Below are 26,339 nucleotides of genomic sequence, written 5' to 3'. Positions count from 1 at the left end.
ATGTCTATGAGAATACAAATTTAAATCTATACCTTTAGGGAATGTAGTTTCCAAACATCCTATATTGATAGGTGTTAAAGAATTTTAAACATTCTAGAAGTGGGGGTTTTGGAAGTAGGTTGCCTAGCTGAGAGATAACAGTTAAAAAACCCTACTAGCAGTCGAATACCTGTGCTTTGTTGTGTTAATTTTTTTTCTTATGAAGCCAGATCCATCCTCATTTGGGACATAAGTTATATCTCCATTTCCCAGAACAAATCTGTCTTTGTGATCTTTGACGTCAAATTTAATACATTTTGAAATTGATGTATCTTTAGATACTATCTTTTTGCCTAATTGATCTGGTGTTTTAGTTGCTCCTGTTCTATTTTCGATAGATGGGTCTCCTGCAAAAATGCTATCTGACCGTTTATATTTGCTATCTCTTTTTAACTGATTTAGGATTTTCTTCTTCTTCATATAGTAAATAGCATGATCAGCTGTATTTCATGCTTTAGAAATCTACCAAAAGGGCAGCACAGTATCTGTGAGAGAAATGCTGTATGAGAATATCTTTTCTGGTTGACTGTTCTGTGTGAGCCAATTCTCAATTGATTTTAGACAGCGAATACAAGAAATAAAATAGATTTGTGATATAAGTAAGCTGTAAATAAAATAAACGTATACTGATAAGAAATGGCAATACACATCACCATGTATTTGTGTATTTCAATTTCAATAAAAACCAAGTGACACAATAAAACCCAGTGAATATAGACACTGCCTTCATTATTTGATAAACCTTGTAAATATAATATCCACCAAAACGTAGTACATAATTGACTTGTATTTTAAACATTCCCAAAAATAGACTTGGTACATTGACCTAGTTGTAACAGTTTCCCAGAACCCTGCCTCCCATGCAAAAAACATTAAAGGGGAAGTGAAACCAAAATGGATTTATTTTGGTGTTAAACGTGGTCTTACATGAGCTCAGTATAGTAATCTATGCCATTTTATCGCTGTTGTAAAAAACTGGTGTAAAATACTATGTGTTTGCCACCCAGTTTGTGTGGAGCTCCGTCTTAGCAGCGGTTAATCAGAAAGTTGGTGTGGGTCGTAACCATGGGACACCGCGTTCCCCCCGGAACTCTCAACCAAAAACCCATTTTTATAAATTTCTTCTAATTTCAGCTGAAACAGGGGGTTCAGCTACACTTTAAATGGAAAGTATGCACAAATGATCACGCACAAAACACAACTGCAAAGGGATGGGGTGTTTTCTCATAAGCGTGCGTCTGGATTTCCCATGGTCTCTGGCTGCTCGGTTGAACTGGGGCCTAGTTACACGGCAAGAGTTGAGAGTGCCATGTCCCTCTCCTCGATCAGCTCGGCAGCAGAGGCATCCATCCTACTCTTGGAGAAGTCATTGATGTCCAAGCCGTCCACAATCTTCCAAGACTTGTCCTGTGGAAATGGAAATAAAATATATGACTATATTAAATATCCATCCCTCTCTCTCGGTAACGTAAACAGATATCCCGCCATAGGCAGTCCCTCTCCCTGGCCACTATCCGAACATAGCATAACATACATAATACAACATAGCTAACATGCAAAGCACCCCATTACAGACCACTGCCAACGTTGGATGAGAACACCTGTAATCCACAAGGTAAGTGACAGTCATTGCAGCAACTCTTGATTGTTCTGTGTTCTTAACTGTCCTAATTTAGTAGGAACATTTAAGCATAATAATAGTCACAACATTGTCAGCGACCGGTAAACCAGCGTGTCCTCACAGAGGAACCACTCATTCCAAACAGTGGCCTTTCCATTCCATGTAACCTGCGTCTACCAACCCACGCTTCCAACCACAAGATTGGACAAAATTTATTTTAAGCTAAATTGATCTTAGCTCGTCTGACATCATACTAAGATGTTAATATAAATGTGACTTGGGAGACAACAAGATTTGTGAGACTACAAGTCTGAGAAACCCATACAATATATAGGTTTGGACATTAGTTAATTACCTCACCAATCAACACTACGTAATTATGAAGTTGTCATGCTTTACCTAAACATGAATAAATGAATGTACTTTTCAGCTTATTCAGATAAAAAAAAAAAAGACTGAAATTGAACCTAAAATGCCTAATAGAAAAAAAGACCGACAGAAACCTACTGACCTTAATCTGTACAGGGAAGGAATAGACAAGGTCCTCCGGGACTCCATAACGGTTCCCGGTGGAGTACACACCCATGGAGATGAATTCTCCCTGAAAGGCATGGTTGGGAAATATTGAATACAATGTACAGATGAGATGTGGGAGAAGGTAGGCCTCGGCCACCCAGTGCTCACCTCAGGGGTTCCTGACCAGATGTCCCTCAGGTGGTCACAGATGGCCTTGGCAGCAGACATGGCACTGGACAGCTTCCTGGCCTTGATGACTGCCGCACCTCGCTGCTGGACTGTCTGGATTAGAAACAATAGGAATGTGAGAGACTTGATCATAATACATTGTATTTGTTTGGCGACATTAAGGACACCCAACCTTACAGTTCAGTATTAAGAGTCAGATAGCAGGTGTTAAACATTGTTTATAAACTAGACAGGATATTGTAATGTGAACAGGAAAGGACAGTGCAATGTCAACTGCGAGGGGGCCCAGAGGATAGATGAAAATGCAAGGGCATATCTCAACCCCATCCTTTAAAAGGGATTTTCTACAATATTTCACTTGACTCAAACCATGGTCAATCTTAGAAGAAAAAAGAGAACAGCATTACATTCATATCATACAAGACTCCCAAAGGAAGTGCATACAAATTATGGAAACCATTCCTTAGTATATCTTTCATCAACACTAAAGCCCTCACTTTGAATATTTTACCTCTCATTACAGACAAGAAACATAACCCCTGTGTGACTAACAAAGAGGAAGTTATTTCACATTATTCATTATTCATTATGTATGCATGACCTCATTATTCATCACATTAGTAGCAGCTCGTTTGAACTTACAGCAATGAAGTCTCCCTTGAGCCAGGCATCGTCTTTGACAGCCTCAAAGCAGGGCAGATCGCTGCCAGCCATGTTCACTTTGCAGTGGTGGACGTCAGGGTACTGAGTCGACGAGTGGTTTCCCCAGATTATCACATTCTTTACGTGGGTGGCGGGAACACTGCAACGAATCGCCACCTGTTGGACAAACAGGACGTTTAAGGTTGCCAATGGCTAAGAACAATGGATGAAGATGTTCCATAAACCTTTTACTTTTCCCAAAGACATGGCGACAGAATCAACACATTAACACTCACTTTTGGTGCAGTGAACATTTGTCAAAGTTTTTATTGTTGGATTATTCTTTTTTATGGAATTGTGAATAGGCAGACTGCTAGTTTCATAGGTCTGTTTTACATTGTAAACACAAGCCATGTGTCAGGAGTCAGGAGACCATCTGTACAGTGCCATACATAATTATATTTCTAAGGCCATTATCCTATAGATGTCAACTTCACCGATAGTATTCTTGTGTGTTTCCCCTCTTAAAAGCACCACCGACCTGGGAGCAGGCCCTGTTGTGGTCCAGACGGGTGAGGCAGGAGAAGTTCTCTTTAGGGATGGAAGGAGCAGACTTTGCAGCGATCAGACAGTTAGTGTTGGCAGGGTTCCCCACAACCAGCACCTTGGGACAGAAAAAACACATGCATATTTCACTCCCAAATGAAGGTGCAACATCACATTACATGATATTCCTTTCAATTTAGAAGATGGTTTCGTCCATAATAACTTTCATGAAGGATTTTTTCATATTACTTCTTTAAAAATATATATACCGGGTATATGAATTTACAATTGACCAGATAGTTGGTGGAGATTCAAATGATTGGCAATCTTCATGAAATGGAAAAATTGGATGTTATGGCTTATGGAACTTGGACAAATCTGCGATAGGAAATTATGCAAGAGTGACCATCACAACTTATATAGCCCTGATGCGTTTCAAATTGTGTGATGGGGAAAGGACTTTAACATCGACCAAGTTTAAACATCACTTAAAAGATCTTAGCTTTTATCTGTTGACTTTGATGAAGTACATTCCTGGCAACAAAAACCTCTGCTATTGGACCTAGGTGGCCACTGTCTTCCAATGCTCTTCAACAATGACCAAGTTTTTCTGTTACCTTGACAGTCTTCTTTGCAAACTTGTCCAGGGCGCCCCCCTGGCTCTTGAAGATGGCAACGTTGGCCTTCAGCAAGTCCTTCCTCTCCATTCCATCCCTTCTAGGCATGGAGCCCACCAAGATGGCAACATCTAGGTCCTTGAAGGCCACCTCCTCCTTATCAGTGGAGACAACCTCTGTGAAGACAAGAGATGTTTTTCTGTGGTGGTTTATACAAAGAATGTCTTGTCGTTGCACACAAAATATGGCCCAGTTTAACAGACCTTGATTGTTTTTAGTTTGACTGGCTACCCCTTCATTTTACAGTCCCCTAATTACAAAGTATTGACCTGGTAAAGATATAGTAAATGATCATATATTATTGGGTAATTAGCACTGCATAAAAGGCTAGTAGCTCCACTGATTGCCTGGGTTAGCTGATGTCAATTTAATGAGGGCTACTGCTTAACGTATTTGATTGGTAAGCGTAGCTGATCCAACTGCTGGTCAATGTTCCCGTTTTGAAAAAAACATCACAGACGTTTTGTACGTCCATGATGTATGTATACAAGTAAGTTCCCGGTTAATGGTGTTACTGATAAACATTATGTGTGTTCACTTTCATTGGGTAATCATTTTATTATCCATTAATTACAATTGTAGGTTTGATTGCATTCATGGTCGCCAATGTCATATATTGTGACAAGGGTTAACTATTATTAACTTTTAACATTATAAGTATACTGTGTATACTATTATAACCCTCCTAAGGTTTTGTGGTGTGACCTGAATGGGAAGTGCAACGTACGCCTTGCAACGGCCCGTCTCCGAACAACGCTGTCCAGACGATGACTTAAGGTTCTCAGTCTGCAGAGCCTGCACACCCCAGAAGAGGCAAGACAGGTGTTCGACCACCTTTGCATCAACACCCTGGCATCTGTCGGGTTTGAACCATGGCAATGGGCCAGCAACATACGGAGTGCTGTGAGTCACCTACCAGATAGCCTGGAACTCGGGCTGGCTCAGGACAACACTGACCCTCTCTAGTTAACACTTGGGCTGAGCTGGCATGTCCGACCGATACTCTGGGGTTCAAACACCACCCTGTCCACTATGATGGTCCAACAACGCAGAATATCTATAAAGTACTAGCAAGACAATACGACCCACTTGGATTTCTACTGCCCTGCATCACTCAGGCTAAGATGCTGGTTAGACACCTTTGAAGTTAGCAACGTGACTGGGATGACCCACATCTTCCCCATGACCTTCTACAAGCTTGGACTGCCAGGGAGGCAGAGCTGCAGATCCTCCTCTAAATCACCTTACCCCGGTCATATCTACTCCCTGAAGTGGACAGATCCATTGTCACCAGAGAGGACCATAACTTTTTTGTAATGCCTCAGAGCAAGCCTATTGCTCATTGGCATACATGAGATTGGTTGATGGACAATATCATATTATTCTGTCCTTCCTCCTGGCCAGGTCTTGAGGGGCTCCCATAGAGGTACACTCCATGACACGGTTAGAGCTCTGTGCCATGGTCACTGTAGCCCAAATGGCCTAGTAATTGGAGAGTGCAGTCACCTTAAAGATTGACAAAACAATCCTCTGGAAAGACTCCACCACGGTTCTCACATTGTTGCAGTCCGCTTAAAGGTCTTTGTTGGCACCAGGGTGGCAGAAATTCAAGAGCTGACCAACTGCTGCAATTGGCGCTACGTCAATTCAGCAAATAATCTGGCTGATTACATTAGCAGAGGTAAGACCTTGAGCTCTTATTGAGCCTAATAGGTGGAGACTGTCCCCGATTCCTCCTTCACAGCAAAGGAATCTGGCCAGTGAAGTCCAATGCAAGACCTGAGGAAGACGCCTCCGAGATCCATTAGTCTTCCTTCTGCGGGATAACCACCCTTGAGCCTGATCCCCCGAACCTCAGATGTCAGTCAGTAAACTACAGTACAGGAGCTACATGGGCGGCGGGTCATAGCAGTCTCCCTTCTTCTGAGGATTACCATCACGCAGAAATCCTTGGGGAGTAATAATCAAGTGTTCACAAATCTTGGCATACACTTAAGACCTTTTCCTTTTCTTTACAATTGACACTGACTCCTTCCTAATGGATCGCCACTCAGGCGATTCATTGCCTGCCGAGGGACACCATCAGAGCTGTTCTCTGATCAGGGAGGTGGGCAGGAGAGAAGGAAGGGAGGAGAGAAGGAACTTCAGGCAGCTTTGGCAGTAATGTCTCCTAAGCATTAAAGGCTGATGGCAAAACAGTAGATACGATTTCAATTCAATCCCCCTGCAGAACACAACCACTTTGGAGCAGTATTGGGGCGGAAAATCTGTCAAGACGGCGCTCTACACCACCGTAGGAGCCCAGCCATTCACAGCATACGTTCTTCTCACTGTCCTGCTGGACATGCAGGGAATCATTATTGCTAAGCGTTTAGGCTATGTTTCATCTAGCATTACTGACCTGGACCCAGTGACCCCAAGCTCTGCCACAAGTAGTCTATCCTGAAACCAAGCTGCCGACATTCACAAGTGCTGGCTTTTGGTCAAGGTTTATCCGGAATTACCTCCCTAGTCTGCAGACCTATCAGAAGTGGCAGTAATCTCCAGTGGACCTAGCCGCAGGCTCGGTCATCATGATTGTCGACCCTCAGCTGCAAAGAGCCCTTTGGCCAGTTGGTCATGTCATCAAGGTCCAACCGAGGGCTGATGGTAATGTGAGGTCGGTGGACGCAAAGATGAAGGGCCTCGGTTGTGTTAGTGTTTGTTTGGTCCGCCGTGGTGTCATATATAATACCTTTAATGTATTTGTTGTTACTTGGTAATAATATGATTTGATTGACTTGGGAGTGGATGCTGCTCATCATAAACAAGACCTTATATATAAAGCCCTCCAACCCCTGGTAAATAAGAGGTAAAAGTCTAATTGCATACTTCCTATAGGATAGTAGACCACCAATTCTTAGAAACAGCTCCTCTTTCCCCCATCAATTAAAGTCACAATTGTAGTTAGTATGTTGCTAACCAAGTATACTTGAGTACTATCTAGAAATTAAGTAGTACCTTCTCATAATATCCTCTATCTTAAATAGTTATTGTTTATAGCTCCACTTACTCATAAGGGTTGATTAGATTAACCTTAGAATCTATCGACTTTATGATTTATGATGAAGAATTACATCAATACTTCACTGGTAACAACCTAAACAGGAACGGTTTTCTTCTCGTGTCATAGTACATATTTTTCAATACAGGCAGGCCTCGACATTAAGCTTTTTAAGCCACTTGCCGATAACAATTATGGCTGCAAAGCTGTCAAACCAGTTAACTCAACAGAAGAAACACTAGGTCCTCAAAATTAATTAATTCATATATTCATATAGGGCCTACAAAGATACATTGTTATCTTTGCAATACAAAGACAACATTTATTTTTATTGATTTTTTGTGAATATTTCTAACTAATTGCATCCCGATTTGCTATAATGCAAAATTATCAGCAAATAATCACCTGTAGTAAGTAACAGCCCACCATTGGCAACTACTACAGCAATCAGAATGACAAAATTTATTTTTATTGATTTGTGGTGATTTCTTTCCTGAAACAATTCCTCCAAGCCTTTTGGGTGTAATTTGTAGACGGTCCCTGAAACAGATAGCAGCCAGAACGTAAATTTAAGAGCTGTTCTCGCACAGATATTGATAGGAACATGTCGTTTTGATTTTTGTCGATACGGTGTCCTAAACTTTCATCAACATACTACACCCGTAATGTAGTGAAATTGTGTTGATGAATCCGATTGCGGTGTAGTCAAAACCGCAATCGGTTAACTTTAATCTGCTGTCCGGACGGACCCACGGAAACTTCCTTTGCCTTTTTTGTTTCATATCCTGGTGGCGTCTCATTTTCAGGTGTCTTTATTTATTTATTTCCGTTACATTTACCTGGCACTTGGGCAGTTTTCAGAGGCTGAAGGAACATAACGAAACTGACTCTTCTTTTACTTATTTTCCGTATGTGGCGGTTGGCTATACGGGAGTGAGTGAATACAAATTATTGTTATGATTCTTATTCTCCTGTTTCCCGAAAACCAACGCACAGCGCTGTAGAAAGTTCTGCTCCCACGATATAAGAGGCATTTATTTTGTAGGCATATTTAGTGTATTTTCTAAAATAAAATTCACTTGCCCTAACGGGCAACTACATGTCCCATTTATGTTGCCCGATCACAGAGTTCACCTGCCCCGGGCAAGCGGGCAACCCTTCATTTGGAGGCCTGTACAGGGTAGGTTCTTGCAGATGTTTCAATAATTTACTCAGAAAGCTGAAACTGTACTGTAAAATGTGGCCTGTTTGTTTCAATGATAAAACCAGGCTCCTGCCAGAACCATCTTAACTGGTTGTGGCAAATATGATCCTGGAAAATTGCCTTGCACATGGTGCCAGTATAGCTTTTTAAAAAGCAACTGAATTGTGCTATTCATGAAGTCATGGGGAAGTTAATGGCTTCTATTACTGTGACCGACCCACCCAGGTCAAAGTCTGTTCCCTTGCCATCAGGGAAGACATATAGGCCCAATCCCAAAGTGAGCCCTGAGGACTAAGGACTAAGGACTCACAGACTTAATTGATCTCAGGTGCTAAGTGAGTGAGTGTGTGAGGCCACATGGGCTCAGATAGGTATATATGGGGTTGGGACAGCATTTCACGAGAGCACATGTTACCTTGACAACATTTAATGACAAAGATGTTGCTGACACAATAATTTTTGCGAGAACGCGCATCAAAGTCTGGGAGTCCTTTAGTCTGGACATTGGGATTGGGCCATAGAGTCACAAAGCTTGAACCAATAAGATGAAGATCAGCTTTTTGCCCAGAGGAGCCTACATCACCTCCCGTCCTCCCATAGTTGCTGAGCACTGAAGACTGAAGACTTGTTTTTATACCTAATAGTATACCTTTACCTTTTTATGCTGAATATTTCCTTCATCATTGTTCTTCCTGTCGTTTATTTATTTATTCAATTATGTAGTATATATGGATGGAGAAAGATACCTAATTACTTTATCATGCTTATCTGTCTTGTCTGATCTTATTGCTGCTGGTCTCAGAGAGTTACCAAGCATAAGTTAGCGGCATGCCTACAATAATCAATAAAGTATTTGATCTCTGTGGGAGTTTGTGTGGATGACGACTAGTTTAAACAGCCTCATCTAGCCGAGTCTGATTGGACTGGGGCTGGGTGAAGCTGCAGAACTGTTGCACATTGAGTAACCAGCCATCAATACACATAGTATACACTCAGATCGAGTTGCCATGTTGTGTGGATGTGCATTTCAAAGGAATAGAAGTCAGCTAGGTGGAGGGTAGCAATGGAACTTGCTACAATCTATCAAACATACTTAAAGTAAGTGACTTTAAACGGAACACATTCAAAAATAATTGCATAATTGAGAAGAAATATGCAGAGAAATGGGTTCAACATATATAACTGCTTAAACCTTTGTTTCTGCTCGAAATACATAAATGGCAGGCCACTGAACATTGGTCACATGTGGCTAAGGTTGCCACCCCTTTCTGTGCATCCAACATTGTCTTTGTAAATACAGGGGCCTCAGGGCCTGCCCAAACAAAGCAAAGAACAGCACCTTTTCAAAGGAAAAATTCCAGGTCACAATGGAGATGGCACATAATGGCAGCTCACAACTAAAGGTGTAGCATTGGTCAATATAATGACAAGACTGAATGGATATTTTAAAACACATGGGAACTTATAATGTGGATGATCTGCTTTCGGATATCAGTGGTGGGCATGTAACAGAAACAAATGGATGGAATATGTCTACAATGTAGGAAAAAAGCCATGTGGCATGGGTGAGCATGTTTCCATATTAACAGATAAGATGAGATAAGATGAATTTGTAACTACCTGCATTAGCAACCACAATGTAAGCAAGTACAAAATAGTTGTTATATCCAATGTGGCAAATTAAACATAAATTCGAAAGTGGAAACCAAGCAACTTTAATCCAAAAATGGAATTGAATGTAGAGACTATGACAAATAAACTTTCTGTTGGCCCTGAATACTATCCATCAGTCCTAATAGTTACCCTTCAGCAGTGGGAGGGCACAGTCCTGCAGCTCCATGACAACGCCATCCAGGACAGGCAGCATTGGTGAAATGTCCAAAAGGAGCAGGACGATGGGCTGTGGTAGGTCCAGGTTGGAGAGCAGAAAGGAAAGAGGAAATGAGAGCAGGCTTAACCCTGTCAAAGTAAAAGGCAACCCATTTGGCATTCAGTTAAATGCTGTTTTTTTTTTTTGGGTTATTGGAATCATACTACAAAGTGAACACTCACACACTACGTCAAATGCACTCGTTGTTATAAAAGGTATTTATTGTGTGAGTGAGACTATGAACTATCTATTTGAATATCAATCAAACTAACCACAGGACAAGTAAAAAAAAAAAAAGGATTTGACTTAAAATATATTAAATTTGACATATTGGTCCAAGGCTTAATAATAAGTCTGGCTATTGCCTATACAGTTCCATAGACCAAGTACTGCCATTCTCCTCACAAGTCAAACAAAGATAAGGACACAATGGATGAAATCATCCTATGACTTTAGACGTTTGCAATATTTGTCTCACTGAAAACAACGCAAGCAATGACAGCAGATCAGTTAATACCGACACATAATAAGATAGCTGACTATAGGCCTAAAACAGTACCCAGTATTTCCCCCAGAAAATATCTTAGTCAAGGGGCTCAAGGTGGTGGAGCGGGGGGGTGGGTGGGTTATGTTTTCTTTCCCTACGAGAGTTTTCTACTTTGTTAATGTCTTTTTTTTTCTTTTCTTTTTTTGATACATTGGTAGTCAAGGCAGGGCCCTGTTGTTGTTAAGGCCGCCTTAACCATACAGTGCTGGAGGAAACACTGAGTACCATTATAAGGGCATCACACATCACAGCTGAATGCAATTGTCAGAATAAGGCTCACGTAGTGAGCTTTCACTAACTCACCATTAGCCCAACCATCTCAGCATCACCAACCAATCAATCATGATAATTCATTTTCTTTGAAATCTACTTTATTTAATTTTAAAAGCGGTAAACATCCATTTGTTTTGGATTTTTCTCCCTGGGCATGTGCCCAGATTGCCCATATGGTGGTTCGGGCTCTCTCTCACTCTCACTCACTCACACACACACACTCTCACACACTCTCACACACACACACACACACACACACACACACACACACACACACACACACACACACACACACACACACACACACACACACACACACACACACACACACACACACACACACACACACACACACACAGTTTGTAACCTGTTGGATGCACGTCAATTGGCAAAAATAGGTCACCTTATACAAATAAAGTCATAATACATCTAAGAGAGATATAGAGACATAGATATCTAGTTATGTATATATATATATATTTATATACTCACTATAAGGCATAATGCGTTACACAAGACACTCAAAGGCCTAATCGTTACCTGATCCTTCCCGAAGACATCTCCCTTTGCAATGCTGAACAGAAGGGAATAGGCGATCTGCCCAGCTGCACCGGTCACCAAAACTCGGATTGGTTGAGCCTATAATACAATTAGAAATATAAGGTTATAATTAAACTGACACATCAAAGGTCCGACACGGGATCCGTCCACCAGTGCGCGCCGCTCAGTGCGCACGGAAAGAATTAAGGGCACGCGCAGTCCAGAAATAGCGCACCTTGTCAGCCAAAAGTTCGCAGGTCAATGCTGACATAAAGAGACTCACGTTTTTAAAGGTCATACTGCGCTATCGTAAAAGCTATTACCACCAATATCGTATTAACAAAGATCGAAAATTGATGTTAAATGTTTTTAAATAACAGGTTACTCGCTGAAACATTCAGGTTAATTCAAGTTCAGGTGGAGACCGAAAGTCAAACGTCCACAAACATTAATTTGACAATAACGCGTTCGTTTGATAATACATTAGCAGACGCGGTAACGTTAAAGCCTTCGCCAATAAACTTCGGACACTTAACTAATTAACTGCCTTCATCTATTGCATGTTTGTTCACAAAGTGCTCTTTTGTTTTCTCGTCCATCCCGTTTTGACCTCAACGTCCACAATCGTTAACTAATTTAGCGAGGATGAGGTTTTCTCGACTGTTCACTACTCACTCACTCACCATATTCACGCCGCCGCTCTGCCTGCTCTTCTCCGTCTATACGGTAGGCGAGGCGCAGCGGCTTATCCGAGAAGCACAGTCGCGACATTTCGACACTTTACGGCAGAGCGGTTGGTTGTGGGAGCTGTAGTTCAATGTGTTCGATTGTAGCTCAATGATTAGCACAACCCCAACGCATGCATGTATGCACACAATACGCGTCACAAATGGCATATTTCACGTAGTCATACATGAGATCGATTATTTCGTTACGTTAAAGTCGTGTAAGGACAATCTCTAAACATCGGTAGTTTGTTTGATTCAGGACGTTTGAACTTATGGATGTGACGTTGCTAAGCAACCCTGGACTCATACTAGAGCTCTAGTTAGCCTGATGGCTAGCTGAGCACAAAAGCTACCTATGGGTTGTGATGATACTAACACGTGCATATAATCATCTTTACTTTGCTACCTGTTTTTTTGTATCGTAGCACTATGAAAGCGCCATCTCGTTGTTACCCAACACGTTGCCGTCTGCGATACAGACATAAGTAAGGTAATAACATTCACTCAAATGAGAACTACGTTATTAGAGTTTCTCCTCGTTCCCCGTTGGATGTGTGTGTGATGTGTGTGATTCTCTTCGTGTGTGTGTGTGTGTGTGTGTGTGGGGGGGGGGGGGGGGGGTGGGGGTTCTCTTCCTGTCTGTCGACTCAACTCACCCATCACTGTTACTGCTTGGTGTTGTGCTGTGTTACTAGTCCAGCTCTGTGGCCTTTGCAACACCTCGGTACATTGATCAACCTGAAAGTGTAAAGTTACATTGAAATAATCACTTGAGCTTGTCCATTTTACAACTTAGCAGAAATGTTAGATGTCTAATGTAAATGTCTGTAAACTAGTATGTACAAGTGTGTATTACTATCACTGCCACTTCAATAATTACTACCACTGTATTGTAAATGTGTTGAGCATTTTATTGTAATCTAACCGTTCTCATGTGTGCCTCTCTGGTGATGGGTGAGGACAAAACCACGAAGCGTGAGCTTGGTCATTCACTTTTAATGGATTCATTACAAAATCCTGACAAGCCCTGAAGAAAGGGACCTGAGATAGCGTGTTGTTTGACCCCGATAATTGGCTTATATTAAGAAGGTGTTTGCATATATATATCCTACGCATGGACTGATTGCTATAGGCCGTAGCTTGTGTTAGGCTCCAGTCTGGGCCCTCTTCTTCATGGCTGAACCCTGCTCGGGTTCTAGTTGTCATTTAAGTGCTTGAGCCCATAAATAACTTTTATTTCCTTTTTAAATCATGTCGTTATATCAGCAATTATAATGATGATAATATAAATTACACATTTTATTACTAATGTGTGCAGAGTGCTTTCGAAGAAAACAAATACCAGAAAATACAGAATATAGATTTCCAAATAAAAACAATGAAACAGCAGAAATAAAAAATTATCATCTATCAATAAAAAGACAATGTTCTTATTTGTTTTGTATTTAAAATAAGATACAGATGTTTCTTTCCTTTTCATACCTGAACCCAGATCCAAGTATATTGGGCTAAGCTCATAAGGAATTTAAATGTTGACTATTTACTGTGTGCTCTTTCTTTTACGGACGCTAGGTGTCAGCATAAGGCTGTATTTAAATATATTTCACACGAGGCCATGCCAGCTTCTGAACAAGGCACTGGCTTGTTCATTTGTGTCAAGTGTTTTTTTTTTCTTCAGATGTGCACTGTAAAGTGGTCAGTCTGTAGAGTGACATTTTTCTCACACGGAAAAGGTAATCTATCTTGTCATCAATGTGCAAATTCCTTAGTAAAAGTGATTTTTCGTTTCTTTACTTAAGTCTGTGATATTGTTACAATTAGTACATAGATTACTATTCATTACAATAATATGAAGAAATATATAAAGAAATAAAGGTATTTTTTTGCCACACATTGAGATACTAAGAATAAAGTTTTAATCATGCATATTCGCTACTATATGTTTCTAATAAATCATGTTAACCTACCCTACTTGAAACTACTTAGAGTTCATCAGACAAAGATGAAAAAAACGACTGTTCATTTAATGGTAGACTTGACAGGCGTATTTACTGTAGTTGCCAGAGCCAGAAGATCTTGTTGCATAAGCGGTGCTTTGCTGAGTTAAGTACTTATGTATACTCTACCTGCAGGAATAGCCCGGGGTTCTGAAATGCTGTGATTGTGTAGCCGTGTCACATTGAAGGCAAGGCCTTTGGGCTGTTCTTCACACACATACACACACACACACACACACACACACACACACACACACACACACACACACACACACACACACACACACACACACACACACACACACACACACACACACACACACACCTTTGTGGGGGAAACCTGAGAAGGGGTTTTTCAGAGGCTTCCATCAAGCATGGATTGGGAGGGGTTTATCGTTGAGAACTCAATCCTCATCTGCTAACACAAACCTTTTTGCCACAACATTCAACATTCAATCTTGTCTTAATTAGTGGGCAATTATTCACTATTTTCTCTTTTCATTCTCTAGTTGATTTATGTATGGGATAATGACCTATGAGATTGAATTGGTGCAAATGTCGATATTGAGATATATAATATGAGACAAGACGGAATTATGTCTTTACCAAAACTATCATCTGTCCTACAGGACATTTACAAGTCAATAATTTTGGCAAAAAAACTTTGCCACAACGTGGCACCAAACCACTGAAATTTTCTTGAAATTATCCAACCAATTATCACACCAGACTGTGGCAAAGGTGCAGGTGACTTACCTTTCTCCATATTTTTTGGTTTTGCTTTACTGTAACCTCCCATTGCTAAACCCCCAACCACCCCTGGCATACACCAGCACCTGCACTTGCCTACCACTATTTTATTAGTTTCGCCTTCAAATCCATCCACAACTACTCCAATGGGTTCTGAGTGAGGGCTGTTCGCCTGCACGTCCCCAGCCTCCGGACCTGTTCTTGTCGGACTGAATGGGAAAGTGTGCGTGTGTTTTCATGTGCGGGGATTAAGGCCTATTCCCAGCCGACCTGGGCCGCACAACAGATGTCGGCCAGGATAGTGCTCGCTGTTCCCGTGCTGATGGAGGGACGCCCGGATAGGTCTGTGCTGGCGCTGTTAAGCCTGTGTTTTGAGTGTGTGAGTGTCCATGTGTGGATGTGTGTTGTGTGCACATGTACATGGGGATCACAAGTTAAGCAGGGTCTCTGAAATGAACACCGCCTTACTGTCAAATGCTTCTCAATTGTTGTGATGTGGCAGGTAAATTCATCCCAGGCACCAGCCACTGTAGCATCAGGGCTTTCTGAGGGACATGATTCACGTTTCTATGGTTATTGTATGTGAACTAATATAATATTATTGGCCGTAGCAGCCAAAGCATTTAAAACCAATTTGATATCTTGTTTTTTTTAGAAGTGGCTGAAATGTGAAACATTCTTTGGAGGACTCGGTGGTTCAGTACAGGATTTGTAACCTTGCACAGTTAGATTGCTGGTAGATGAATCTCAGATCAAGAGCAAGAACAAAACATGTATCTTAAAGTAGAGAAGGTACTCTGTTGGTGTTGTGTAGCTGTTTGATCCTCTGAAAGATGACCCTTTGTTCTTGGGGGCCTGAGGCAGGTATGTCTCCAGGGCAAATGTGTTTAACATAGCACACGGTTGTACACCTCAACCGTCAGTCAGAGTGGAAAGACGATCCGCCTGCTGGGACAAGACATGACTTGACTCCACATTATCAGCATGGCCTCTCTATTGTCTGAAGTAACAGCAGAACTCTGCAGCGCTGCTTCAGGATATCCTGTGTGTGTGTAGGTGTGTGCATGTGTGTGTGTACCTGTGTGTGTGTGTGTGTGTGTGTGTGTTCTGCTTTGTGTCACCTCAAGCTGTCAGAGCAGGAGAGTCACAGAGCCTTCCAAGCTGTCATCCTAATCACGTCTGAAAGAGCAGACAGTGTGTGTGTGCGCGCGTGTGAGTGTGTTTATCTTGACCTTTTCGTTTAGCAAGGGCTCATCTGTCCATCTCACAATTTTTTTTAACACCCTCACTTTGCTCGCTTTTTGACAGGTGTGTGTGTGTGTTTACTTCGTTGTCTGAGAAAGCAATGGCGGCCCTACTCCCAAATGCACCATGCACACAAACACAAACCCTTCTTCGTACCTACGCTGTCTTCTGTTAACACAATGACGACACCTGGACACCTTTGACATGACTCCTTCATGCCCACAAGAGACCTGCTAGACTTGTAGGTACACAGAGATGCTCTTTCAAGTAGAACTGTGATGATGTAGCTGGTGCTGCTGGATGTATTGGCTTTCTTGCCCTCGGGCGGTGCTGTCAGGCAAACACAGCCAGCGTGTGGAGTCTGGAGCAGTTAGGGTTATACTGGAGCCTACATATCGTGGACAGACTCCGCTACTGTATACAGCCTTCTGGATTAGCGGGGACACACATTAGGGTTAGTTATGATCATTATGCAAATGAGGGATACCAGAACTGTTTCTTGCATGTTTGTACTGGAGAAAGGCTGGTGGCAACATGGAAACTAGCACACAGTTCCTTGTGGCATGGCTCGGCTGGCCACATGAGGGCATTGCAATAGGAGGCATTGTTTTGACCAGCGAACATTTCACCAACCGCCTTCCCAGGCGTTCTCATCTCACAGAATAGCACGCCTGGAAAGGATGCTTCCAATGTGCAGGAATTGGCAACAGTTACGCAGGTTTAGTGGCAAGAGGCGGGAGAGAGAGAGTACTTCCGAGGGGATGATATCTGTCTCCATTCTGCAGATATTCCTTTTTTCAAATTCTTTGTTAAAAACTCCATATTTCTTCTCCTTATCATTGTCTAAGTTGTTCTTCTCCTCTGAATTGGACACGGCTCCCATGCAGCAAGAGAGGATGATGTTTCTGTAGTGGGAGGGTCCAGATCGATTTCCGTGGGTAATACACAGACCCCTCTGCTAGTCCAGGTCATTATAAGCTTCAGTGTGGGACAGATTTCAGAGATATGGTATACAATAAATACATAATGATGCATGATTTGGTTTAGGTATACAGTTAATAAAGTTAATATTGTGGTATGAGGTGCATACATTTAGTTATGGGTTAGTTAGAGGTAGTAAAATATCTCAGTCTACTTATTAGACAAATTCGCAAAAACGATGATGGTAGTGTGTGTGTGTGTACGTGTGTGTGTGTGTAAATACCTCTGTATTTTTCTTCTCTCAATTACCTCCTCTAATGGCGTTTATACATCTGCTTAGAGGTGGCACAGCTTTCGCTCTCTCTCACTCTCTATCATTCTATATGGTGTCTCTTTCTGGTTATCTCTGTCTCTCTCTCATGGTTATACTTACCATCTACCATACTATCTCATCCATCCCCACCCTTTGAGGTCCCCTAATCTGGTGTTTGGCCATGCCTCCACATGTGCTGGAAATTATTCACAATCCTTACTAATTTTCTGCACATAAAGAACCCCCTCTTTTGGGAACAAGCTTAATTGTGGGCCTTTGCTGATATCTGTGGTTTAGAAAGTGCTTTATTGAGCTGTAATGTTGTTGTGGAATTGAGTATGCATTTTGGAATGCGATATTTGTTCTGTAACGTCTTGCACTGACGAATACAAAGAAAATCGCATATATATAGCCTATATTGATATATTTTATGTATATAGAAATTACTATAACTAATGAATTAGTAACGCTTACACTTAATTAAACATATATATGTTTATATATGTACAGTATATGTATGTTTAAGTATATGCGTTAGTAATATAACTAGCAATGTATGCCAATGTCCACACCATGTGATAGTTAAGTACAAACGGGTCTTCCAATTAATACAAATGAATTAAACAGAATGGGTTCCTTGTTCAACTTCTAACAGGGTTCATGATTGTATACATATAATACATGCATATGGTATGTGCGAATATTCTATCAATCTGACATTAATGAATTAATTTCTCTTCTCGTACACAAGGTCATCACACTTGCGTTTAGATCTCCAACCCCCACAAGCATTACCTCATGCATACACACAGACCTCACATTCTACCTCTTTAACACAGTCCTTATCCCTTCTTGCTAATGTGTTACTAGACATTGTAGAGATACAACGTAGGACATATATGTTTGTAGACATGGACACTCACAGTCCAACAATACGCACAGACACATCGCCCCCAAGAATCACCCTTTAACTGCTGTTAGAATCACTTAGTTTTTTTCTGCCTACCATCAGCCCATTCTTTAGTCAGTCACAGCAGCTCTCTGTGAGTACACCCACATTAATTCCTTTAGCGCTAGCCTGGTTCTACCAGTCTATCTAGTCTGGCGCCACTTTGTCTGACGCACATCCTCTTATGGCAGATGCTTTCATGTAAGTCAGAGAGGAGAAAAGGTGTGAGTGCGTGGGTCGGTGTTTTGTGAGTATGTGCAAGAGTTCTCACAATACTTTTCTTGTGACAAGCCAGGTCTTGATTTTATTAAATGATTTCTAATATTTTTGCAACCGCCTATAAAGACACCATGCTCCACCTCATCTTCACATTGATTTATCCTTGCCCCAAATAATCATTTACAATAGGCCTTGCTGCATGACATCAACGATATGTTTCTGTGGCAACCCCTCAGCCTAAAGGTTCTCATGGATATATGACTCAGCCGGACAAAGTGCCAATATATTTTTTGTTATTTATATTATTTGAATTATAATGTTCTCTATTCATCCTGGTCTGCCATTATTTAAAGGATTAATGTCGACAAACACATATTTTATATACTAGTTAATTTCGGTTTGACTGAAGATAGCCAACTATCCACAAAAATAGTTACATATAAATCCAAATTGAGTGCGTATTTTTGTTATCTTTTTATGCACAATATAAGACATTTAAACTGCTCAGGGGATAAGTATTTGTTTGATATTTCCATGAGTTGTGTGGGTTGTAATTTGAAAGGAAAGAGTAGTTTGCATTTAAAGTGAATAGGGCCCAGATTGTGATACTGTTGACAGAGTTGATTATTATATCAAACTGTTTCAAGTTTTCCATTTTGGTGTTTCGTTTAGGTCTACAATTTGTGCTGCTCAGTATCCTATTAAGCACAGGGATGGGGAATTGTGAGATTGTGGGTGAATTCACGCACAACACACACACGCACACAAAAACCTATCCTTTTTCCAGTGCCAGTGTAGTTATCTGGGATGGTCTTTTCAGACTTCTGATGTACTTGATTATTTTCTTCTCCAGCTTTATATGGAGGGTCTTGCATTGGATGAGTTGTGGTTGTTCCTGAAGATGACCTTTTTCAGACTTTCTGATTTCTGGTATGTTTGAGAGATTAGGGTTTTTGTGGTTGTGGTTGAAGTCATGATTTAGTAGGTTTTAAAACAATTGAGTCAGGGGATGATTATGTAACCATTGCAGGGCAGGTTGAGTGGGATTCATCGTGGCGAGACCAATCAATGGGAAACTATGACATGAAAAATATTAATGCTTTTGCATCTGAGAACTATTTTTGAACACTTATTTACTGCTAAATCATGAAAGGAAGTCCTCTTTTGTGTATTTTTTATATTTGTGATTGAGGTCTAATCTCCCTCCATATCTACCTTCTGCCTCGCTCTGCCCCCGTCAGTTGCCCCTCCCTCTGTCAGCCCGCCACAGGTTGTTGCCCAGGGAATGACTGACTTGCAGTAAAATAAATAAGTACAAAAACCATGTGGTCAGGGCAAGATTAATTCCTTTTCTCATGTCAGTCAAGGACTTACTGAGCCCGGCACGGCCCAGCATTATCACATTTTTGCTTATCAAATACAAACCTTATGCTTCATTCCTTCAAGTTTCATAGTTAGATCAAAATTGATCTAACTTTAAATCTCTGAAAATGTTTTATTTTATTTCATGTATTTTTCTTGTCATTTATTTAATAAGATGTTTATTGTTTCTAGATGGAATGTTCCTTTTAGCTCAAATGATTACTAATTAACTGACTCATTGTTGGTGTATGGTGTATGTCAAGCTAACTTAAACCTGCACTATGTAGGTTTTCTTATTAGTAGCCTCTAGTGGCGGGAGCTGCAGCTACAGCTATAGCTATATCATTTCTGACGTTCCCATGGGGCATAAGGATCGATGCAATGGAAATTAATTAGAAAGTGTCTCTCGACTGCGTGCTTCATCCTATTCAATGTTGGTTTGCCCACTTAAAGTGGACCAGAATAAAACATTTATTAAGAGATATTTAATGGATGGATAATAGAAGGGGTGTATTCTATTTTTTATAAATTAAATTTAATAGCTGCAAAAGAAAAGTTACATATTGCAGGATTAAATTAACAACAGGAGAATATTTACTGAACAAGATTGAATACAACTTGGCTTTGCGTATATGCTCTTAACAAACAGTAGTGAGGTAGTAATGATTATTATTCTAGTGTTTAACCATGACACCACCATCACTGATTGATGGACAGATAGGAGCTCTCTGGTCTTCACTCCAGTATGTCACATGGTATTGAAGTGAGCCTCGCCTGAAAGGAGGAAACAAGGTGTGAACGAGACTTGGACTTGAGCCCTTCTTTTATGAGTCTGACACTGATGTGTCTCTAGGTGCTGGGGGATCCCAAGAGCTTTGTCCTGCTTTCACCTCCCAAGTGTGTGTCTTTCAATGGGTGCCTCATGTGGGGCTCAATCCCCGCCGCACATGGGAGTGTGTGTGTTGGGGGTGCGAGCGTGACCTTATGTCAATGTCAAGCTGAATTCTTTGTGTGTATGTGTGTATTTGGTAGGTATATTATTGTTTTTTGCCGTCCACTTTTATGTGTATCTTAATGTACCATTGGTTTTCTTTTTTACCTCTCCTTCCATTCTGCCTTGCCCTCTCTTTCTCCCATCCCTCTTTTTCTCTTGATGCGCTCTCACTTGCTCTTTCCCCAGATCCCTGGTGAATTATCTGTTCCCATGGCTTTCTGCCTGGCTGAGCTTCACTTGTGGTCAACGAAGAGCTCCCTCCAAGTCAAAGGTACTCAGTCCCTCAGCCTTTCTCTGTCTCACCACTTTTCTCTCACACACTTTCTCGCACTCTCTTGCTCTTTCTCTAGCTCTCTTGTGCTCTCTCTCTCTCTTGCTCTCTCGCTCTCTCTTGCACTCTCTCTCTAGCTCTCTCATGCTATCTCTAGCTTTCTCTCACTCTCAGTCTAGCTCTCTCTCTTGCTCTCGCTCTCTCCCTCTGTGACCTTGAAAACAGCTTTTTCATATGATACTTAAATCTGAGCTTGTTTACACACAATGCACCTACATTTAGAATTAGGCCTACTCTGATGAGGTAGCTTAGGGCCTAAAAACAAAGACTTGCATGTGTTGAGTATAAGGGGCGGTGAAATGTCTAAAGGTTTATCAAACTTGCAACCAAACAAATGACTAGTGTCCTCAGGATATGTATGGTCTCATAGTGTCTACATTCAGGACTCAAGAGTAGCTCCTAATGTTAGCAAAGCATGAGAGGCAAGGTTTAGCAAGGCAATGATCACTGGTCAAAACAAATGTTTTCACCATTCAAGGTCCAGTGTGTAGAATTCAGTAGCATTTACCGATGACGTTACAGATTGCTTAAATTTCATAGTTTCCAAATTCAACCTGAAACAGGGGGTTCACCTACACTTTAACTGAAAGTGGATTGAATTTTAAACATGTTCCCTCCAGAGTGGTTTGTCCATTCTGAGCTACTGTAGAAACCTGGTGGAGCAACATAGCGGTCTCGATCAGAAGAAGACCAACTCCCTCTGTGATGAAATTTCTTGTGCATCTTATATTCCACTTCTGCTGATCCATTCTGCAAGTCGCCACTCAATTCTAAACAGACATTTACATGGCCTTCCCCCAGTTAACATACAACAAACTACCTTGTTGTGTGTGTGTGTGTGTGTGTGTGTGTGTGTGTGTGTGTGTGTGTGTGTGTGTGTGTGTGTGTGTGTGTGTGTGTGTGTGTGTGTGTGTGAAAAGATGGTGGGGGGGCTTGTCCCTTGGCTGAGGCAGGTTTAGGCACACTCCTGTCTTTATTAACCCACCCCCCTAACCCCCAACCCCCCCCCCCAAGGTGTCTTATCTTAAATATGCTTCAGGCAGATGGGACAGGCCACTGGCTGATAGGGATTGTTTATCCCACAGTGCAGAATTGCTGATCTGTCTTCTGCATTTCCCTGACAGCTAGATGTTCATCTCTTTTTCTCTATGTGTGTGTGTGTGTGTGTGTGTGTGTGTGTGTGTGTTTGCCTCTCTCTTGTTCTGTCCTTCTCTCCGTCTCTCTCACTGCATCTGTCCTCTTCTCTTTTCCCCCGCCAACAGACACTGACATTGGCACCCATCAGTACTACCATAAAGGGGAGCCAGGTAAACAGTGTTTGTGTTGAACGTTGCTTTAAAATGGAGATCAAGTGGGGCTCTCTTGTTTTCTCTTCTGTTCAATAAATGAGACGTTTTCTATACGTGATGATTCAGCAATGTCCTGTGTTTAAATGTGTATATATGTGTTTGTTGTTTGTCTGTATATATATATATATATATATATATATATATATATATATATATATATATATATATATATATATGTTTGTATGTCTGTGTATATGTGTGTATAAAAAAACATAATATAAAATAAACACATTATTATCATGCACACACACACATATATGCAGACACACACACGGGTACACAGAAAAAGTGGTGGTTGGATCTTCCAATTAGCTAGCTTCCAAAGCTCTCCACTAGAGGGAGCTCCAAGCTCATCTCAGTGGCCTTCAGAAGCCTTGGCCTAAAGCCCCCATATCCTCCCGAAGCCCCCATCCTGTTCCCCTCTGCCTCTTCCTGCCCTGGACCAGGTGCCCCGTGTTGGGGCCTGTCAGGCTGCTCACTCCCTTATCTGATGGATACTGCTAACCCTGATGTAGCCAGAGTGCCAGAGGGCCTGAAAACCAGACAGGCTGCTTTCCTTCTCAAAGGCATGGTTATGGGGTGCCCTTGGTTAAGAAGTTGCATGTTGAAGTGATGGGTTATGCAGAGCTCCAGGTTCAGCCTTGGATGTCCACTTGTATTGTGGTGCTGAATTCTAAACCAACATAACTCTCATTGTAGTTAAATTATACGTGATCTAAATTATACATATTGATCTCTAATTGGTTCCTTCTGTTCTTTCACTGAATATTTGAACGTATCTGATATTATTTTTAATTGGTTATATTTTTGCAGTCGCCGATTCACAGACCAAACACTACTACAATGACAAACTCAAATTTTCAGAAGGTAAGTTTGTGTGCGTGTGTGTGTGTGTATGTGTTTGTGTGACTTTTTGAGTGTGCAAGCAAGAGACATAAAATGTGGATCCTAAAGCCCTTTCTTATTCCTCAATGTCTTTTTGGACACTTGCTCCAGAGCAAAGGGACCAGGCTTCCATGTTTCCCATAACTGCTGCACGTTAAATTGAAGGTGGGGAAAATCCCAGTGTGCCATCTCCAAATAAGATAGCGAGGCCATAGGCAAGGGGTTGATTCCAATCCATTTCCATTATAATAGCCCTCCATCAAGTCACAGTCTCAATGGGTTCACAGGCCCATATATTTAAATTAGACTTGAAAGACACTCAAACCAGAACTTTTGGATTTATGGAATAAACCATCGACAAGGCAGAAACCTTGAGTGGGAGAACACTAGTCGGCGGTCCATCTCCCAGAGGGGCTAGCAGACGCAAGCACAGATTAAGACCACGAACATTCTCATTTAACACATGGCTATGGCTATTTTGTCAATTTAGTCACCTGAGTTTAGATGAGTGGGGAGAGAAAGAGAGCGGATTACTTCCCCACACTGGACACAGATACTGATATGTGTTGGATACCTGGTACACTTCTGTCCCATGATCCCGTTTGTTTACCTGCGTCCTGCTGTCTATCAATCTGCCTCACGGTTCTCCCTTAACTTTGACTGGTAACTCCGCCCCCTCACACTTAGCCACCCCCCTTTGCAATAATAACTAGTGTGCCTCGAGGGATGATGAACTCATGAAATACATTTAAACTCATCCCAGCCTGGCCTCATGATATCCCACTCTGGGGGTGCTCCGTTCACCCCAGTGATTATTCAACTTCCTGTCTTTCTCCCTCTCTTCCACAACCAGCCCGAGGGTATTCATGGACGCCCCAGAACCGGCGGCCAGAGAAGCTCCGTGATTCGTTGAAAGGGTTAGAGGTACCCCAATTCACCCTAACTCTGTCCCTCCGTTTCCCCCCCCCCCCCTCCCCCCATCCAAGGGGATGATGGGAGTTTTCCCGTCTGAAACGCCTGATTGATTAACAAATAGGGGCACTCTGTGTTTTGCTGTCTCTCCCTCTCTTCTCACTCTACTGGTCGGTCAGTCTCTGTCACAGCCGCCCCCCCATCAGCCCCACCCCCGTCCCCCTCTCATCACCTCGCTTTCGGCCATACTCTGTCATCGAGGTGGATATTTGAGGGGATCAGGGGGGGCCATGGAGCTACCCTGCGCCCCCCCCCCCCCCCCCCCCCCACCCTCTCTCTCTCACCCTTCAATTTTTTTCCCTTCCTCCCCCCTTGCCCAACCTCCCCTGGTTGTCTGCTTCTGGTAGCACAGACTGGGCATTGTTTGCCAGGAGCTTACTGTGGCTGTTTCCTCCATTCCCCTCCATCCTCCACCCTCCCAACCCCCCGTCCCCTTTCTTATCCCCCCCCTCCGCCCCAGACTAGTGTACCCCCCACTATTCCCAGCCAACCCCGGCCTTCCCGCCCTCGTTCCTCCCCTCAAATCACCCCAGCTGGGCTTGGAATGTGGCAGGATGCCCGACCGGCGCACTCGCCCTCAACGCTTTATTCAAATAGACCCAATATATATATATATATGTTTTTAAGCAATAGCTCCCGACGAGCCGTGGTATGTTGTTAATATATTAAAGCTAATGGTCATTGTTTGGCCCGACGCCAAGTGGATACTTGGTGACCGTTATAAAATGGTTGCATGGCCTTAAGAATGCACACCATTTTAAAAACACTCACTAATTGAAATAGTCTTTATTAATAAATAATAATGTTCAAAATAAATAGGCCCTCCTGGCTGCCTGCATATAGTGCAAGGTGGTTGCTATGCATCGTATACAAGAGCTGCTTATACTTACATTTTTTCATCACAGGCGAGTGTTCTATCGAACTCATTATCTGGCTATTCATTTGCGTTAATTTGAATTAAATCGCATTGAATGTCATTGATCCGCTCTTATGATAATGTCTGAGTGTCTAAAACTGCACCTATATCCTAACACCAGTCTTCAAAGCATTTCACCGCCCATTCTGTTTGCTTCATGCTGTTCTGATCATCTCTGGGGTTTTCCAGTCCGTAAATTTTTGTAACTATCCTAGTTAGGTTTTTCACAGACACGGAATGATACTGAATTGTGCAAACGAATTAGACGTCATACCCAGTGGTGTATGGTTAATATACCACGGCTATGAACCAATCTGAGCCAGGGTTCCGAAAAATAGAGGGGAGGAAAGGATGATCCCCCCCAAGTTAACGACCTTCTATACGGCTGTATTTAGTTTCCAATTCCCAATACCAATAGCTAAAAGGAAAATTACTGAAGTCAGGACCTCGGTGACCCCATAGCTGGCTACGGATATGGTTAAATAAACACACACACACAGACACACGGAGACACACACAGACACACGGAGACACACACACACACACACACACACACACACACACACACACACACACACACACACACACACACACACACACACACACACACACACACACACACACACACACACATCTAGTCGCAATCAGAGTCCTAATTCTTCAGGGCAGATCTGTTGCCTTTCCTTGACCACCATTACATT

General features: G+C 42.0%; 2 protein-coding genes across 4 annotated transcripts in view; one reads left to right on the top strand and one right to left on the bottom strand.

The window, feature by feature from the left end:
* Positions 1 to 669: 669 nt before the first annotated feature.
* On the bottom strand, positions 670 to 12,493 carry mdh1ab (malate dehydrogenase 1Ab, NAD (soluble)). The gene is made up of 9 exons (XM_056609093.1): positions 12,391 to 12,493; positions 11,708 to 11,806; positions 10,281 to 10,377; positions 4,171 to 4,346; positions 3,549 to 3,671; positions 3,008 to 3,184; positions 2,345 to 2,458; positions 2,172 to 2,261; positions 670 to 1,446 (listed from the first exon to the last, which is right to left on the bottom strand). Exons 1-9 carry the CDS (start codon positions 12,391 to 12,393, stop codon positions 1,324 to 1,326), a joined length of 1,002 nt encoding a protein of 333 aa, XP_056465068.1. The 5' UTR covers positions 12,394 to 12,493; the 3' UTR covers positions 670 to 1,323.
* wdpcp (WD repeat containing planar cell polarity effector) overlaps positions 12,463 to 26,339 on the top strand; it is a 57,030-nt gene continuing 43,153 nt past the window's right edge. The window contains exons 1-6 of one of the 3 annotated variants that reach the window (XM_056609090.1): positions 12,463 to 12,653; positions 12,861 to 12,925; positions 21,372 to 21,456; positions 22,779 to 22,823; positions 23,679 to 23,732; positions 24,604 to 24,674. In XM_056609090.1, the coding sequence (XP_056465065.1) occupies positions 21,396 to 21,456; positions 22,779 to 22,823; positions 23,679 to 23,732; positions 24,604 to 24,674 (231 nt within the window). In that variant the 5' untranslated portion in view covers positions 12,463 to 12,653; positions 12,861 to 12,925; positions 21,372 to 21,395. Of the gene's footprint in view, positions 12,926 to 21,371; positions 21,457 to 22,778; positions 22,824 to 23,678; positions 23,733 to 24,603; positions 24,675 to 26,339 lie in introns of all 3 variants that reach the window. The other 2 variants (XM_056609091.1, XM_056609092.1) reach the window with 2 other exon arrangements.

Source organism: Gadus chalcogrammus, chromosome 15, assembly GCF_026213295.1.
Source record: "Gadus chalcogrammus isolate NIFS_2021 chromosome 15, NIFS_Gcha_1.0, whole genome shotgun sequence".
NCBI classification, from domain to species: domain Eukaryota; kingdom Metazoa; phylum Chordata; class Actinopteri; order Gadiformes; family Gadidae; genus Gadus; species Gadus chalcogrammus.
Note: the sequence above shows the minus strand (reverse complement) of the source record. Positions and strands in the feature narration are given on the sequence as shown.

What these genes read in the sequence shown, in the direction of transcription:
- mdh1ab (XM_056609093.1), bottom strand. An exon ending in ATGTCTTCGGGAAGGATCAG is followed by an intron (nt 10,378 to 11,707) that starts GTAACGATTAGG and finishes GACCTACCACAG; the next exon opens with CCCATCGTCCTGCTCCTTTT. An exon ending in TCAAGGGAGACTTCATTGCT is followed by an intron (nt 2,459 to 3,007) that starts GTAAGTTCAAAC and finishes TTTCTAATCCAG; the next exon opens with ACAGTCCAGCAGCGAGGTGC.